At 32.2% G+C, this 17,202-nt stretch overlaps 1 protein-coding gene across 1 annotated transcript in view; it reads left to right on the top strand.

The window, feature by feature from the left end:
• The first annotated feature begins 7,066 nt into the window (after nucleotides 1-7,066).
• The window catches only part of LOC149677054 (uncharacterized), a 76,199-nt gene continuing 66,063 nt past the window's right edge, over nucleotides 7,067-17,202 (top strand). Inside the window, exon 1 of the mRNA XM_089838034.1 lies at nucleotides 7,067-7,503. Coding sequence (XP_089694160.1) covers nucleotides 7,389-7,503 — 115 coding nt within the window. The 5' untranslated portion in view covers nucleotides 7,067-7,388. The remainder of the gene's footprint in view (nucleotides 7,504-17,202) is intronic.

Genomic DNA, 17,202 nt, shown 5'->3' on the forward strand with positions numbered 1-17,202 from the left:
GGAGAGAAAAAATAAGATGGAGAAATACTTTTCTTAAAAAAAAAAACATTAAGGTGGTTACATTAGAAGTAAACTCCCCTTTTTCATACCATTGGGTGAAACGAGAAATTAACGGTCTGTTTTTATTTTATTTTTAAATTGAAAAAAATACTAGGTACTATGGTGCTATGTAGTTAGTTATTCCTTGGATTAATGCATGCACTCCTGGGAAAGATTTTAGGTACTCTGGTGCTATGTAGTTAGTTATTCCTTGGATTAATGCACTCCTGGGTAAGATTTTAGGTGACACATGGACATACTGTTCATTTCTTTACTTTATTATTGCACTTCTTGGAAAGGGGATTTTTAAAAATACGACATTGGGTGTTTTATCTTTCATCAGATTAGGCTAAAAATAGGTGTGGGAACTAAACCATGGTTCCTTTGTTTACTTTAAAATGCACTTTTTGGTAAATTTAAGAGATTTACTTAGAAAAAGGAAAGGGTTAGGGAACACGTGGACTTAGTAACAATTTGTTAACTTCTTCTTGGAAAAGAACTTTCTAGAAATACGACATTGGTCTGTTTATCTTTCATCGGATTAGGCTAAAAATAGATGTTTCCAAACCCTTTGTGGCCATTTGAAATTATTCAATGTACATACGACGCCATTATGGGTTATTTTATTATTCGACCCGGACATAAGCAAATAAAGTAGGGAAGTAGGTACGTATACAATAGAAGTTTGTCCCTGGCCAGGATTATGAAAAAAAGCGCTACAAGAATGGACCCACCACACTCAACCAACACCTTCAAGGACATGGTCCCCTACTAAAGAAGATGACTGTCAAAAAATAGACAACCTAGCATGCTTGGTGGTACATCACGACATGGCATTAGAGTCGGACCCCCTGGTGGCAAATGGATAAAGTTTTAAAGGTCTTTATAATTCAGTTAAACCCTTGAAAACTTTCTGAAAACCTCCCAGATCAGGACGTGTGATCAAAATGACGAACTTACATGAATAGTTCTCGCTAATGGATTTTTCACCGTGTCACCTGCAGTACTGCCGGACTGCTCAAAGAAAGGCTAGCAGTTCAATAGACCTTATTTTTTGAAAAGTCTGGGGGGTAAAATAGAGTCTGGTGTGTTGACCACCTTGTTTTCTATGGATCTGGTCTATTTAAATCAGTTCTTGAATAACTTGGGTCCAAGAGAGTACAGAGCCAACCAAATATGCTTCAATTAATAACTTATAAAGTTCAAATATCTTGGTCTGAATAAAAATAATTTCATTTCACTCGGCCTTTAAATAACCCACCGGACTTGTGTGTACACGTGTATGTGTGGATTTTGGCAAGCAAGCAAGCAAGCAACCCCCTCCTTAAACTTCTTATATTCTAAACTGCAAATTACCTTGAAATATCGTCTTAAAAGCTATTAACTAGGGACCAATTACTTTTGGAAAGTAAATTGAGTTGTTAACGTGCAATATTATCCACAAAATACGCTTAAAACTTAAACGATTCACGTTTTTTTCTTTGCTTTTTGCTTAATTTTTTTTCATTTTTATTTTGTTATAGGCCGAGGCTTAGCTCGTCCCGATATAATAAATGAGTCTTAATATAGGATATAGTATACCAACACACGAGGCTGGCAAAATTTTCGCGATAACGTGAGCAAAAAGCCCCAAAACGTTATAGGATCAAACGATTTAGTGAATTAAACAAAATGCGTTATACGTTACTTACTCCTATGCCCGACTCTATTATTAAGATCACTTATTTTAGCTAAAATAAAAACTTTAAAGGGATAGTCTCACACACCGTCTTTCTCTAGACAAATAACAAACCATGCAGGATTTCATAAAATCAGAAAGGGATAATAGAAGAAGTGTGACACTCAGTTTTCTCTCAATACTTTAGTTATGTAATATGATTCTTCCCAGGCAAAGGAGCCCATTTGGTTTGCTCTCCCGCTCATCAATTATTTAACATTTATCTTATGAGATTAGCCCTTTATGAAAAAATTATATCAAAAAATTTCTCTTTTCCAAATTTTTGGGCTTTTGAAGCTATGTAGGCACGCAGTTAAAATTACCTCGTGTTTCCTACAGAAATCCCGCGTGTTTTTAAGAAGGCGGGGGATGCACTTTCCCGCCTAATTGGAGGCTATTAGAGACCCTATCCTTATCCCCCCTCCTCCTCGCAACCAGAGAACTATGGGTAAATGCTTACAAGGTGGGGATACGATGATCTTTGTCCAGTTTCTCCAAAGATTTTCTTTGTATAATCGTGGTTTTCACTCCTAATCTGATCAGACCTCTGAGTCTGCCCCTGCGCTTATAACAAATTAAGGCCTATTTAGCCAGATTTTAAAGAACAAATTTTTCATGTTTTTCTTTATATATATATACATAATTTATCCAAGAACATGTTTTAGAATAGAATATACAGGGTGTTTCTGATAGGTCTGCATGCATAAATTAAGGGGGATTCGATTTTGAGTCGAATATGTATTAACTTCTATCTCAATTTTGTTTGACCTTAAGGGATACTGTTTCGAGTTAAGATTGCATCCAGAGTATTTTACGGATGCCCCCTTAAATTTAATTAATTAATAAACTGATTAAGACAATGATTAATTAATAATTTAATTAAGGGGTCATCCCTAAAACACTCTTGAAAATCATAACTCGAAAACAGTGTCCCTTAGGGTAAACAAAATGGAGATGGAAGTACAGAACATTTTCGACTCAAAATCGATTTCCCAAAGAACAGCATTCGCAAACATAATAAAATTATGTTCAAATAAATTTACCTTACAAATAAAATAGCAAAAAAAAATTACCTGCGGGTTTGCTAGGTCCGTTAATACAATATCAGAGTCTGAGAAACATAAGGCTAAAGCTATGGAAAACCTCCCACACAGAAATGAAGTATAAGATTTAAAGATTTCTTGGTCGAGATTATGTTCAGACTGCATGTAATAATTTTATTTATCTAAAGTTTTAATAGCAGCTACTCGTAGACTCAAGTCAAAACTAAGCATGACTTAACCGCATTGTACCAGCATGATGCTTGGCAACGTCTATGGGCCCAATTAGTACTAAGATAATAAAGAAAGATTAGCAAGGCCTCCCACAGTGTCCACACAACCAAAGTAAATTATGATTCTATATATGCGACTTAATTTTTACATCCCGTATCTCAATTAGTAAAAATTTCTTTGCGAAATCGTGCGGAATATTTTGAAAATGAGATTGCTTTAAATATAGGATTTATTTTTAATATTCTAAAAATATTTAAATTTAACTTCTTGGGTGAGCTATGGTTCCTTCATTTATTTTTTAATTTTTATTTTGCAAAGACCATGGAAAGGCTTCCCAGTTTCCAGTCCCTTTCTTAGCTAGTGTTCAATACCAATAAGTAAAAAAAGAAAATAAACTATAATAGAAAATATCTACAAACACAAGCTGAATGAACATCATGGGTATGCATGCATCAATTTAGACTAACCCAGGGAGAATTGTTGAACAGAGTAATACAGGAATACATATAGCCACTAGGAATAATTCTGTCCCCATTCGCGTATCCCATGTTGGTTATACGAGGGTTTTGTGGGCTGGGCTTGAGACCTTACTTCCTTCCCGTCACGTGTTATAATTCTGACGTATTTCTAACTGTGATTTCATTTGTTGGTAGCAACGCGAGGTTCAACGCGCATCGAGATAGTATTGTGTAGCTACTCTTTACACAAAATCCGCCTAGATACGTTGAGAAAAATGTGCATACAATTATTCCTATTGGCTGTATGCATTCCATAGTAATATAATAGGGATGTACCAACCATCTTTCAGCTCTGTTTACCCTGGAAATCGGGTAATGAGAGGCTTGAGCGCGGGCAAACATGCAGGCAGGATTGGCGCCTAATGGACCTATAAATTAGCGTACCTTCATGCCGCGTTCAGAACCATGGCGGCAAGAGGATCCAGAGGTCAAAGAAATGACCTCTAAACACACTCACTCCCGCAAGCCCACGGACCAAAGAACGCGCCGTGCATGCTGTATTGAAGGCACCCATATTATTACTGCACGGGGGTACCTATCCACGCGAACACCCTCAATTTCGACTGACCATTTTGACGAAAGGATAGATGCGTAATTGTATGGTGGATGTGATTTCAAAGGTAGGGTACCGATTCATTATTACAGAAAAAGGGGATTTTTTTCTTCTGCTGCTAGAATTGTGTGTTTTATGAAAGGAAACGATAACTAGGTAGAGAGAGAAGAAGATTTTTTTCCCATTGAAATTGTTTTCTGGGAAGTGATAAAGTTGAGATTTACGTTAGGGATATTTTACTTTTTAAAGTGACGTCAGAATTTGCGGCTAAATTTGGAAATCGCTTCCTGCGTAGGGAAATTTAAACCACGCGCTTGGTTTTCATAAATATAGTTCCAAAAGTGTTATTGAGAACTTTGAAAGTTCTTACTTCGTTAAGCCTAAATTTTAAAATTAGGCTTAACATTTGGGTTCGTGGATAACAAACTCACGTCGTCTGCATTACCCATAATTACAATAGATCTTTTTAAGTTAAAAGTTCAGCAGAGATTTTAAGATAACTAAAACCTCAGATCCTTCAAATTTGGCGCGAGAAAATTAACCCGTGATTTTCAAATTTTCTAATTTCAATTTAGGCTTAAGTCGTCGTAGAAGTCTCTGTGAAATATTAGGCCTAACTCGATAAAATTAAAGCGCGGAAGTTCTAGGCCTAGATCGAAACAATTACGTTCAATAGTCAATTTCTTAAACTCAATTTTCGCATTTCTTTTATCATAATTTGTTGTTTTTCCAAAATGGCATGAAATGCCCCTGGCCTTGGTTAAAAGATTAATATTTTAATCAATAACTCAAAACTTATATTCATAGTGCGACAACGCAAATGAAGTTATTAGTTGCTTATCGGCTTATAAGTAACGAGTTTCGCTAACACTAAACTAACGCTCCTGCTATACAAAAACCCGCCCCGGATTTCAAAGTATATTTTGACAGTTTAAATAACCATTATTATAGACACCAGTCCTTTTTTTTCGTATAGAACAGATGGATTGTGTACTATTTCCTCTACGCTATCCATACCCTTAACTAGATCAAAAGGATATTTATATATCTTTGACTGAGAATGGGTAACTGATCTACTTATTTTACCATCACAATCACAAAGATGTGATTAAGAAAGAACTAAAGAAATTCTTGCTTGAAAAAGACTGAAAATTGAATGAGCTATAGGCGGTATTAGTAGTTAGGGTTAGAAGCTATACATGCCTCGGGTTCAATTTGGGTATAGGTGAGAAAGGTGATACCTCTTTGGTGGTCAAATGAACCCAAGGTGAATGGCGCCGTTGGTGGTCTGACCAACTAACGTGTAAAGGAAGTTGAAATAATAACTCAATAAGATCAAAGGGGTCTAATTTAACCGTAAGTACTTGTTTGCATCCAGACTACCACGAGTCGATTTAGGAAGGTCAAATGAAGGTTAATTTTACCATAAGGGACATAGTAAACTAGTTACGATTGGCGTGTTTTACGGATGACCCCTTTAAATTTTAGTTAATTTATTAATAACTACTAATTAAGTTACTAACAGACAGACAAATCAAGGCAGAAAATAAATCTTTCTTATGTTTCATTTCCCTGTACAAAAATAAGTTTAAAAAATAAAATAAAATATGATAATATCAGATTAATAATTATGCAAATCATATTTAAATGCAAGTACGTTAAACTGAAGACCGTGATATAATTCACTTTAAAGAGAGAAAGAGCGTATAAGCAACTTAGAAAACCAGCATGAAGCAATTAAGTCCCACGATTTTTACTTCGTCTTTGGTTTTTTATCCATAATTCAAAAGATAAGAATAAAATTTCGGGACTGGTTTTATCCTCAATTTTGGAACCTTTCTTTCTCTTTTTTTGTACCCAGGGATTCAAATTAGTCAAATAAACAATTAGGCCCGTATGTAAGATTTAATTTTGGTAAAACTTTTCCAAACCCCCTTCCTTCCTTTCCCCTCCCAAAATGGGTTTTTAAACTTAAATACTTTAAACAGGATAAACTAGTCAAAATATAATCGTTTAAATTTAAGGCAAAAAAATGCGATTTTTATTATACATCGGCGTGAGAAACTTGGAACACGTTGAAACGAGAAAACGTTTCGTATAGTTTCACGAATGCGATCGCAATCAAGTAGCGAAGTACAGCTTCATTACGCTATAATTTTTAAAGCCCAAAAAACAAAATAAAATTGGTTTTTTTCCCCAAAATTTGGGTTTAAAAGTTAATTAATCGAAGTAAAATATTGAATGTATTAATTATGTGGTTTAGTAATATCATAAGTTTATAATACATGTTCCATAATAAGTATGACACTACCTATATAAGTTCGTAATACTACAGAGACTTAATGTGAGAGCTAGTTCGAGAACGACAAGCGAGAATTGATTGTCTACACTCGGGTTTGTTTCGCAGTCCATCTTATTATTGTTATAGAATTTTCTGTAGTTCTATTAACTCCGTTGTTTATAGTATAAATATCTCTGTAAATGATTTTAGCCTCTATTATGTTCCGAAAAACATAATTATTTCAGATATAATATACATTTCTATATTTCAAATGTTTCATATTCAAAACAAAGACACTAAAAATGTCCATAACATTATCAGGAAGAAATAATAATTTCCCCAGCACAGTTAACGAGATCTTTCCAACAACATAGTTGATTAAAACATAACGGACGATCCAACACACTATACGAAAACAATTTAAATATACCATTTTGTATGGAAATTAAAACCTTAATAGTCATATTTCAGCACGAGAAACGAAGAATATAGATTGCATTTAGTTTGGCGCGAAAATATAGAGCGTTAATAGCTTTCCGGTGGTATAATATTCATTATAGGGGTAGAATTTGGCGAGAGGTGGAGCGACGTTCATTTCCCGCCCAATTTGCGCGGGAAATACACGCCCTCTACAGTCGACTCCCATCCCACATTGCAACTTTTACCGGAGGCTCGTGAATTTTCCCGCGCGCGTTTTACAACTTTTATCCTCTGGACATGAAACCGTGTAGCGGATTAACAGGACTAGAGATACGTTACGTCAAACGCGCGTGCGTGGGCTGCGGAATAGAGATTTTTCGGCGCGCGCTGTTTTTTTCTGCCGGCAACGCGCGGACTCCGACCGAATTTTGAACTTCTTCTGACCATCAATGCGGATTGCGCGATAAAACTTCAATTTTAAGCCTAGGTTTTTTTAATGTTTCGGATAATTAAGGGATTTAAAAGTGGCGCGTAATTTTAGGCGCAAATTATTTTCTATGAGGATTTTTACGCGGGAAAAACTGGTATGGTTCTGACGTCGACGCAAATCGCTATTTCCGGATGTACCAGAACGATAGAAACATTTAACAACAACAACAACAACAACAACAACAACAAAGTTATTCAAAGTGAAACTGAAAGTAAGTCTTAAAATCTTTTTGGCACAAATAAATTCGTACGTAGCATGTGGTTCACGTTGTCTGTAAATGCTTTATCGTGCATTTCATTCTCTCTTAAAATGGTAAATGGATTAACAAATAAAACCCCACTCTATACAGTCCTTGCAATACCGAAAGATAATTCAAAATATTCTTAAAGATAGATATCATCCATTACATTCTCTCTTGGTAATTGATACTGTAAGGCAAATGGACTAGCAACTTAAACACTAAAAAATATCCATCCACGATGGGACACCAATAACTCTATTACTAAGGTGCTAACCTGATATAATTCGGTGGCTTTAAATTTCCTGTAGGTGCTAACATAGTATAGTGCACTAAAGGGGCTTGAGAAATTTCCTCCCCATAAGTTAATTATAACCGCATTTGCTTCAGGGCTGCCAGTAATTTTGGAACTGAATCGAACAGAAAACTACCAAAATTTTCAGTCTGTTGAATTGCACACGTCACAAAAGACTGGCAACGCTTGTCAGCACACTATACATAGTTTAAAGGCATGGAGGATTCCTACCATCAACACAAGGAGACCAAGCGACTCGTCTGCTATTTTACACTCTAAGTTGCCTGGTCTCCTTGTGCAAATGGTATGAATCCTCCTTGCGTGTAAACTATGTATAACCGCGCATTCATTCTTGCAAAAAATGTTAGGCGGAAAAATCAGACGGAAATATATGAACGCACCAATACAGACAGTCGACGTATTGATTATTTAAAACCAATGAATCGTAACACTAAAATTATGTTCGCCATTATAATTGTAAAAAGTAAAATATGGTAGGGGGTCCCCTCCCTTCTTTAACCAACCAATTGCGGGCAAATCAATTGAATCCGAATTGATATAACCGAGATAGCTCGATGATAATCGCTTAATATAAGGAATACGTGTGGGATTTCAAAATGTTAATCGCCAAGTATTTATAATAAATACATGGGAAAGAAATATAGAAGAGGGTTTTGAGTATAATATTATAAGGACGCCATGCAACTGCCAAATTTACTTAATGAAGACGTATCGGACTTTAATCGGTGGACAGGGAAAAAAATATAATGAATTGAAGGATAAATAGCTACGATTATAATTACTTTAAGTATGTAGTTAAGTTTAGATGAAGATTAGACAATTTTTAGTTATATTTTTCCCTAATTTCTGTATAAATTTATTATAAACTATGTATGATCCTTGGATTTGTACCAACTCTATTTAATTTCTATTACGTAGCACCATAAGTTTGTAAGATATGTTCCATGATAAGTATGACACTACATTGCTAGAGACTTACAGACAGTCTAGGAAATAGCACACTTCCTCTGGTCCAAAACCAGTTAATTATTTGCTTGAAGTAGTGTTTTAAATTCGAAAAGTGGGGGATACTGGTCCTCGGGACCAGTTTATTAATTGCAAATCTATGGGAGAACAAAGGCTGGGACCAGTCCGGAGACCAGTTTATTATTTCGGACCCTAGGGGATCACTGGTCCCAAGGACTAGTTTAAAATATATCCTTATTTCCCAGACTGCTTACAGAGGGCTAGTTTGAGAACGACGCGAGAATTGGCTTTGCAGGACTTCCATCTTCCTATTTATTCTGTACTAAGCCTTTGACAGCGCCCCATGCACCAGGCGTCGCTTTGCCTCGAATCTATGACCTACCTCGTTTACTTCATGACAAGCTCCAGTTTGTAACCATGCAGTGACAGACAAACTTATAATGGGTATAGCTAGACTTATCATTATATGTAACGAATTTTACATGCACGAATAATATAGACTTAGGCAAGTACCGAGTTTTGACCCCTCCAATGAGAGAACGTTTATGAAAATTTCGGTTAATTACTCCGAACCCTGATTGTTATAACCCCAATTAAGGACTTACTGAACCGTGGCTTGAAATTTTGTTGCTTCTAAAACATTTTCAAGTTAGCTTATAGAGAATTTAGCGCATAACCCCATAATTTTCCTGTCATCGATCTGTTCATTCATTGAAGAGTGATATTTATTTTATTACGAAACCTCTAATTAAAAATCAATTAGTAAAAAAAGTTCGTTCCTGCATGGTTAATTGAGCTAAAAATAACAAATAATTGCTATGAACCATAAGAAACTAAAAAACCAAATTTAGAAACTTGTTTCTCATTGACCACATCCTCAGTTTATACTCATTTGGTCTTATGTGACTTACGCATCGTAGCGTGTGAAATATTTGTAAGAAGAAAAGTGTTATAACGCCTATAATTAGAAGAAGTTTCATCCCCTCAAATCCCGCGTTCAAGAGTGGTTAACACTGAAATTATATCATCTTTGGAATCTAATACCGTGACATCGAATATACTTAACTTGATTAGGCTAAAGTTGGCTTTATTTGAGGTGGAAATCTTAATTTTTTAATCATAGATTCAGAAATATTCAGGCGTGTTAAGGATATTTCCACTTAGGAAATTAATGACTTAAAAATGGATGCTAAAATTATAGTGTGAATTAAAAATCAGCGAATAGGAATTAAGATACGTTGTAAAAGATTTTGTCAAATTTTTATGCAATTTCTTATGAATTCACGTCGGTTCTGGCAAATTACACGCAATTATCTATGAATTTACGTCGGTTCTGGCAAATTACACGCAATTATCTATGAATTTACGTCGGTTCTGGCAAATTTTACGCAATTTTCTATGAATTTACGTTAGCTCTATCAAATTTTACGCAATTTTCTATGAATTTACGTTAGCTCTATCAAATTTTACGCAATTTTCTATGAATTTACGTTAGCTCTATCAAATTTTACGCAATTTTCTATGAATTTACGTTAGCTCTATCAAATTTTACGCAATTTTCTATGAATTTACGTTAGCTCTATCAAATTTTACGCAATTTTCTATGAATTTACGTTAGCTCTGGCAAATTGCACGCAATTTTCTATGATTTCACGTCAGTTCTGGCAAATTACACGCAATTTTCTATGATTTCACGTCAGTTCTGGCAAATCACACGCAATTTTCTATGATTTCACGTCAGTTCTGGCAAATTACACGCAATTTTTTATGAATTCACGTCAGTTCTGGCAAATTAACACGCAATTTTTTATGAATTCACGCCAGTTCTGGCAAATTAACACGCAATTTTTTATGAATTCACGTCAGTTCTGGCAAATTACACGCAATTTTTTATGAATTCACGTCAGTTCTGGCAAATTACACGCAATTTTCTATGAATTCACGTAAGTTCTGCCAAATTACACGCAATTTTCTATGAATTCACGTAGGTTCTGCCAAATTGCACGCAATTTTATATAAGAAGTACTTTTTTCAAGTTCTTACATTCTAAAAGAGTAGGCTATTGAACCTTTTAAGTTATGGCGAAACTGACCATTATTTAAATCTACTAAAAACTAATTATCCAAATATAATTTAAATTGTCAGACCCCCTCCCTCCCTTCTCCCCACAGTATTAATGCATAAAGTTAATTGGAATGTACATAACCATTAAGAACACGCTTCGATGAAAGTCGACACTATTCTCGGCTCGGCTAGCAGCTGCATGCGATAGTGGTTATGGTGGGGGATCTCTACAATCATCAACAGGTGGACGCACGACTATATAGCTATATTAATTTACAAACGGTTGCATTTTTAATGACTCGGAGATAATTTTCATCAAATTCCGTAAACCAATCAAGCGTCGTAGTCCATAAGCTCAATCAAAATCAAGGTCGTATTCGCATATGGGAATTTGTTTTTGTAAACAACCCCATATCAGGGATAGATTTAATTTTAGAAGTAGGAATGGAGTCTGAGGGTTAGTATTTACTTCAGTCCGACTCATACACCACCCAGTACAGAGCCCTATAGCTCCCTCAACCGAAAATTTTAAATTATCTTATTGGCTCACTTAAACTACGTTTTGATGACGTTGCTGACGGGGACGGCGAAAAATAGTGAAGTAATTCCTTTTAACCTCTGTCGCTATGACCCCCCGCCTCTTCTTTCATACCCCCTTCGTCCCGTGGAAGGGGGTTCGGGACTTTGACGCGCGCCCAGATTACTGTGTTCTCCATTCCTACTTCTAAATTTAAATCTATCCCTGACCCCATATAATAAGTGTTGATTCCTAAAAATCAGCAAAAAGGATAATGTCGTCATTACCAGAGGAGTCAGTCACTCGGTGCTGAACCTATTCTAGTTTAGAGAAATTTCCTTCCCCCCGTTGCTTTACTCCAAGCTTTAACCACGCTACATGGTTGCCAGTAATTCGCGAGAGAATCTCCTGCAGGTTTGGCAACCATATTGGAAGTCGTCAGCTCAGGTCATACAATTTAGACTATACCAATATTGACGTCACGTCCCCATAGCTCCTCCCCTCTCAGTATCACTCTATAGCGGTCAAATTGCACTCGCAAAGGACTGGCAACACTTGTACGTACACTATCTTATAAGCAATCTTTAAAAGCTTAAGCTACACCCTTGTCTGTGATAAATTGACTTCTCGTAACCAATAATCGGCAGTGATTAGCCCCTCGTCATTAGCTCAATGTTTATCCCTAATTAGCGGTAAATGAAGACTAATCAAAGGAAAATATCAATCATTTACTAAAAGTATAAATAAATCTGAACCAAACCTTGAATTCCAGTTCAACGAATATAACCAAACGCAAATACATAAAAACAAAATTTTTGAGATAAAAAACAAATTAGCTTAATTAAGGGATGTCTATACAAATATACATTAACGACGACAATTATTGGAAATATATATATAACCAACGTACCGTGCTACGTCGTGTAGAATTATTCATTTTATCAGAAAAAAAATTTCATTTGCCATAAAAATTAAAAGAAAATTAAAAGAAACATTAAAAATTTTTAATAACATTTTCCCTAGGCTACCCTAATTAAGTTTGAAACGCCCTGGAACAAGCCAACCGTAATACCTCCGTTGAATTCATAAAATCTTACCATGAATACTAAATTTAAATGTGCACACTTAATCAATATCTCCTTAATTTACAATTTTCTAAAATCGGGTTAGACCAGCACCTTGAACTTAGGTGGACTGGTAACTTAAGTCTTATCTAACGTCTTTGTTTATCACCATTTTTTTGAATGGTCTATTCATTACTATTGGGCAAATTTGAAAAACTCCCAAGTACAAATTCATCCAAATATAATAAACTGAGGATAGAAATTTTCAAATTATAAAATTTGCATAAACGCGTGATAAGAATTTTGATCATATTTTAAATTTAAAACTTTTGGGTGTTTTTTTTCTTTATCTTTCTTTTTTTAATAGCGTCCGTTGAAATAACTCAAGAAAATTCGATTAAGGCTTAACGTTACGCGTAATTGATTCGTATCAATTAAAATATTTTATTGAGCTTGGAAATTATTTAAGAATTCAAGTTTTTTCGAATTTTATTTTAATTGCGTTGCTTAACCAAAGGAACAAATATCAGGTTCACTAATTTGGTTCATTGACGTTTGCTTTTTATTAAACATATATGTATTTTTCTCAAATAAATTTTTTTAATTGATAGTTTCCTTATAATTTATCCATTTTACGGTAATTTAATTAAAGCGAATATTTTAATTTGTTTCCAAATTTACGGTCAACCATGGAATAATTTTTTTAAAAAAATTTACAATATTGGACTTGAGACTTACTGCTAAGCCTTGGTCAGAGATTCGATTCCTAAGCCTAATTTTATTACGCAGGAAAATATAATTATAGAATTCATTCCAAAAACGAAATTAGAAAAAAAGGGGTAGTACTAATTAATTACCTTTATATTTACCGGTAGGACCGGTTTGTTAAAATAAAAAAAAAAATAATAAAAAGCAGAGATTCGGCTTTTGTTTCTTCATAATTAATACAAAAGATTTAGAACACGCCTGCCATTTGAATTAACTACCCCCGTCACAAATGAAAAAAAGAAAAAAAAAACTAGAACTACTAATTATTAGATCGGACATATCTCGTTACTGAATTAAATATCATTTATTATAGTGCCAATTTTTTAAAGACTTGATTTGAAAGGGTCATGGCGGCGTTTCTCTACAAACTAGATTTAATTGGATTTCAACTTAATTAATGACTGAATTTCATTTGAAAAAAAAAAATCAGGTTATTTTTCAATATGAAGTGATTGTGAAGTATTTTTTGAATGATATACTTGAAAAGCAATTAACATTAGCTTCAAAATAAGCCCAAAAACGTCAAAATCGGTTTATAAATAAGAAAGTTATAAAGCTTTAAAGTATTTAAGAAAATTACGCGGTGACGTCATATAAAAACTTAATGACGTCAGTTTTGTCGCGATATTTTTAATTATGAACCGATTTTCACGTTATTGGTGTCATTTAAAAGCTCTTTACGAGCGGAATTCGAATCTGAAATTATTTTTAACCTACGCAAATTTAACTTAATAAATTAAATTATTTATTATACCCCTGGGTAATTATTTTTTTTTAAAAAAAACCCTCTTAAATTCTAGTCTTTCTAACTAACCCACGTCGAAACGAATTACGCGTAGGTATTAAATAATAACTAATTATATTAATTAACTTTACGTTAAAGACATTTAATGAAAAATTACTCCCAGTTAGAAAATAAGATATAATTAAACTTAATTATTAGTTTTGAAAATGATCCTCGCGTTAAATTTACGATCATATGCCGACAATAATTAAAAAATGTATTTAAGAAAATTAGCAGGTATTTTATATGGTAGAGTGAATATGGTAATATAAACATTTCTAAATATTTTTAAAGATAATGGGAACAGTTCCATTTTAACTGTCGTTAATTGCAGAAGACGACATCATAAAGAGTGTAGACATAAAGATACCGATCGATTCCCTCTAATTAAACTAATCACCGTAATTTAAATCTCGAGAAATTATTATTTCTATTTTAGAAAAAAAAAACATAAATGAGATGGACCTATATTAAAATTTAATAAACCATAATTAAAAGTACATTAAATCGAAGTTATTGGATATTGTTTTGAAACGATATTGCAAGATATTTTGGGATAGATTCACATTAAACCTTCGAATTTATTTTTTTGTAAGAAACGTTATGATAACTTCCATTTAATATACTTTTAATAAAAATTAAAAATAAAATTAAACCGGATTAATTTGTCTGCAAAATTCCTTAATTATAGGGCCACCCCGAAATTTGGCAAACGTTTTCTGACTAAATTATGATGAAAAAGAAATTGGACCCTTTTCTAATAAAAAAAATAAAATTAATTCATGCTAAGACTTGACTGTAATTAAGCACAGATGACATGTATTTAAAGCTACCTTTAAATATAATTCATCTCACCTTTGGGCTTTGTACCAACTTTAACCTGAATATCTAATCCTTCATGTGACTTTTTAATACATTTTTATCCGTGTTAAGCCAGTAACAAACTGAGCCATCTTCAATAGTATTGAGTAATTAAGTTTTAGGTTGGGGTTTTAATATCTTTTAAATCATAAATATTCATGTAGAAAAATTTCTTGGCAAAAAAGAAAAAAAATTTGCAGGGCCCTTAAGGTGATCTTGTAATATTTTCAAAGTGCTAAAAATAAAGATTGGGGGTTCTTTTTATACCGTTTAATTGTTCACGCTGGTAATTAAAGTTTAATTATAGTTCGGGTTAAAAGATTACTTTCGAGAAAATTAAAAATGAAAAAAAAAATATGATTTTTTTTAATTTTGAGAGAGGATGAGAATTTTTACCGCAATGACTTCTGGGAGTTCCATGATTAATTTTTGGGACTCTATCTATAGCTACCCGTTTAAGTTTTTAATGTCGTCTGCTTCAAGAGATTAGCCTAATTTTTAACAAGCACGTTTGAATAGATATTAGCAGACGACGCATAACCAATGACATGACGCGTCGTCTGCTTCATGTTCAAAAATCGAAATAAAACAAACTAATTTTTTTTTACCAAAACAACCTTCAAAAATTTAACTATGGTTAATTTAAAATTGAAATTAGCGAATTATTTTGCATTGACGTCATAATAATTTTACAATTCCTTTAATTATATTTTGGTATCTTTAAAATAGAACTAAATTAATTCACGACACCACCAGAGGCTGAGCGTGATAATGACCTCTTTTAATTGAGTCAGTTAAATTTCTTTCCTCAATAAAACCAAGCATCTAAGCATTTAATTTCGGGGAGGTTTTTCGAAATGAAAAAAAAAAATCTTTTTATTACGGCGCGGTGTTAGGAAGGAAAAAATAGTTTTTTAATAAGATGTATTAATTTGCAATCACGTTTTAGGCCTAATGAACTTTCTTTAATTGTATTTTAAGTCAAAAGAGACGTCGAAAACAATTAGCGTAAAAATTATATTAAAAATATCTGATCCGAAGTGAATTTCATACCCCTCCGTCCCTTGGAAGGGGGTCCGGGACTTTGACGCACTCCCAGACTACTTTGTTATCCATTCCCACTTCTAAAATTAAATCCATCCCTGGCTTTACCAAAGAACAAATAGCTTAGGGACAATAAATACTCATTTATCGTATCTGAACCATAATACAAAATAATTAAATAAACAAAATAAATAATAAAAATAATTAAATAAATAATTAAATAAATAATAAAAATAATTAAATAAATAAATAATAAAATAATTAAATAAATAAATAATAAAATAATTAAATAAATAAATAATAAAATAATTAAATAAATAATAAAAATAATTAAATAAATAATAAAAATAATTAAATAAATAATAAAAATAATTAAATAAATAATAAAAATAATTAAATAAATAATAAAAATAATTAAATAAATAATAAAAATAATTAAATAAATAAATAATAAAATAATTAAATAAATAAATAATAAAATAATTAAATAAATAAATAATAAAAATAATTAAATAAATAAATAATAAAATAATTAAATAAATAAATAATAAAATAATTAAATAAATAAATAATAAAATAATTAAATAAATAAATAATAAAATAATTAAATAAATAAATAATAAAATAATTAAATAAATAAATAATAAAATAATTAAATAAATAAATAATAAAATAATTAAATAAATAAAATAATTAAATAAATAAATAAATAAAATAATTAAATAAATAAATAATAAAAATAACTAAATAAATAAATAATAAAAATAACTAAATAAATAAATAATAAAAATAACTAAATAAATAAATAATAAAAATAACTAAATAAATAAATAATAAAAATAAATAAATAAATAAATAATAAAAATAAATAAATAAATAAATAATAAAAATAAATAAATAAATAAATAATAAAAATAAATAAATAAATAAATAATAAAAATAAATAAATAAATAAATAATAAAAATAAATAAATGAAATGAAATGAAATGAAAAGGAAGTTTATTGTGCACTTAAAAAACTGTACAAGTAGTTCACGAGAAAGTACACAGTTAATGCGGTACTAAGTATACCGGAATTATGAATTATTTACAGATCAACGGTGCTTAGGTTTTATGCACATTCTATTCGTATCTAGTTTTACGGAGAAGTTATGGAATTTTTAATATGTTTAAGTTTAACTGAAAATATATCTAATTGATTGGAGTATTTATTATATGTTTTTTGTATTCGGACAATGGGATTCAGAAATTTGGAAGACACGTAAAATGTTACTTGATTTCGTAGTGT

This window comes from Phalangium opilio, unplaced genomic scaffold (genome assembly GCF_054372755.1).
Source record: "Phalangium opilio isolate 3A_F unplaced genomic scaffold, DU_Popi_V2 ptg000045l_1, whole genome shotgun sequence".
Taxonomy (NCBI): domain Eukaryota; kingdom Metazoa; phylum Arthropoda; class Arachnida; order Opiliones; family Phalangiidae; genus Phalangium; species Phalangium opilio.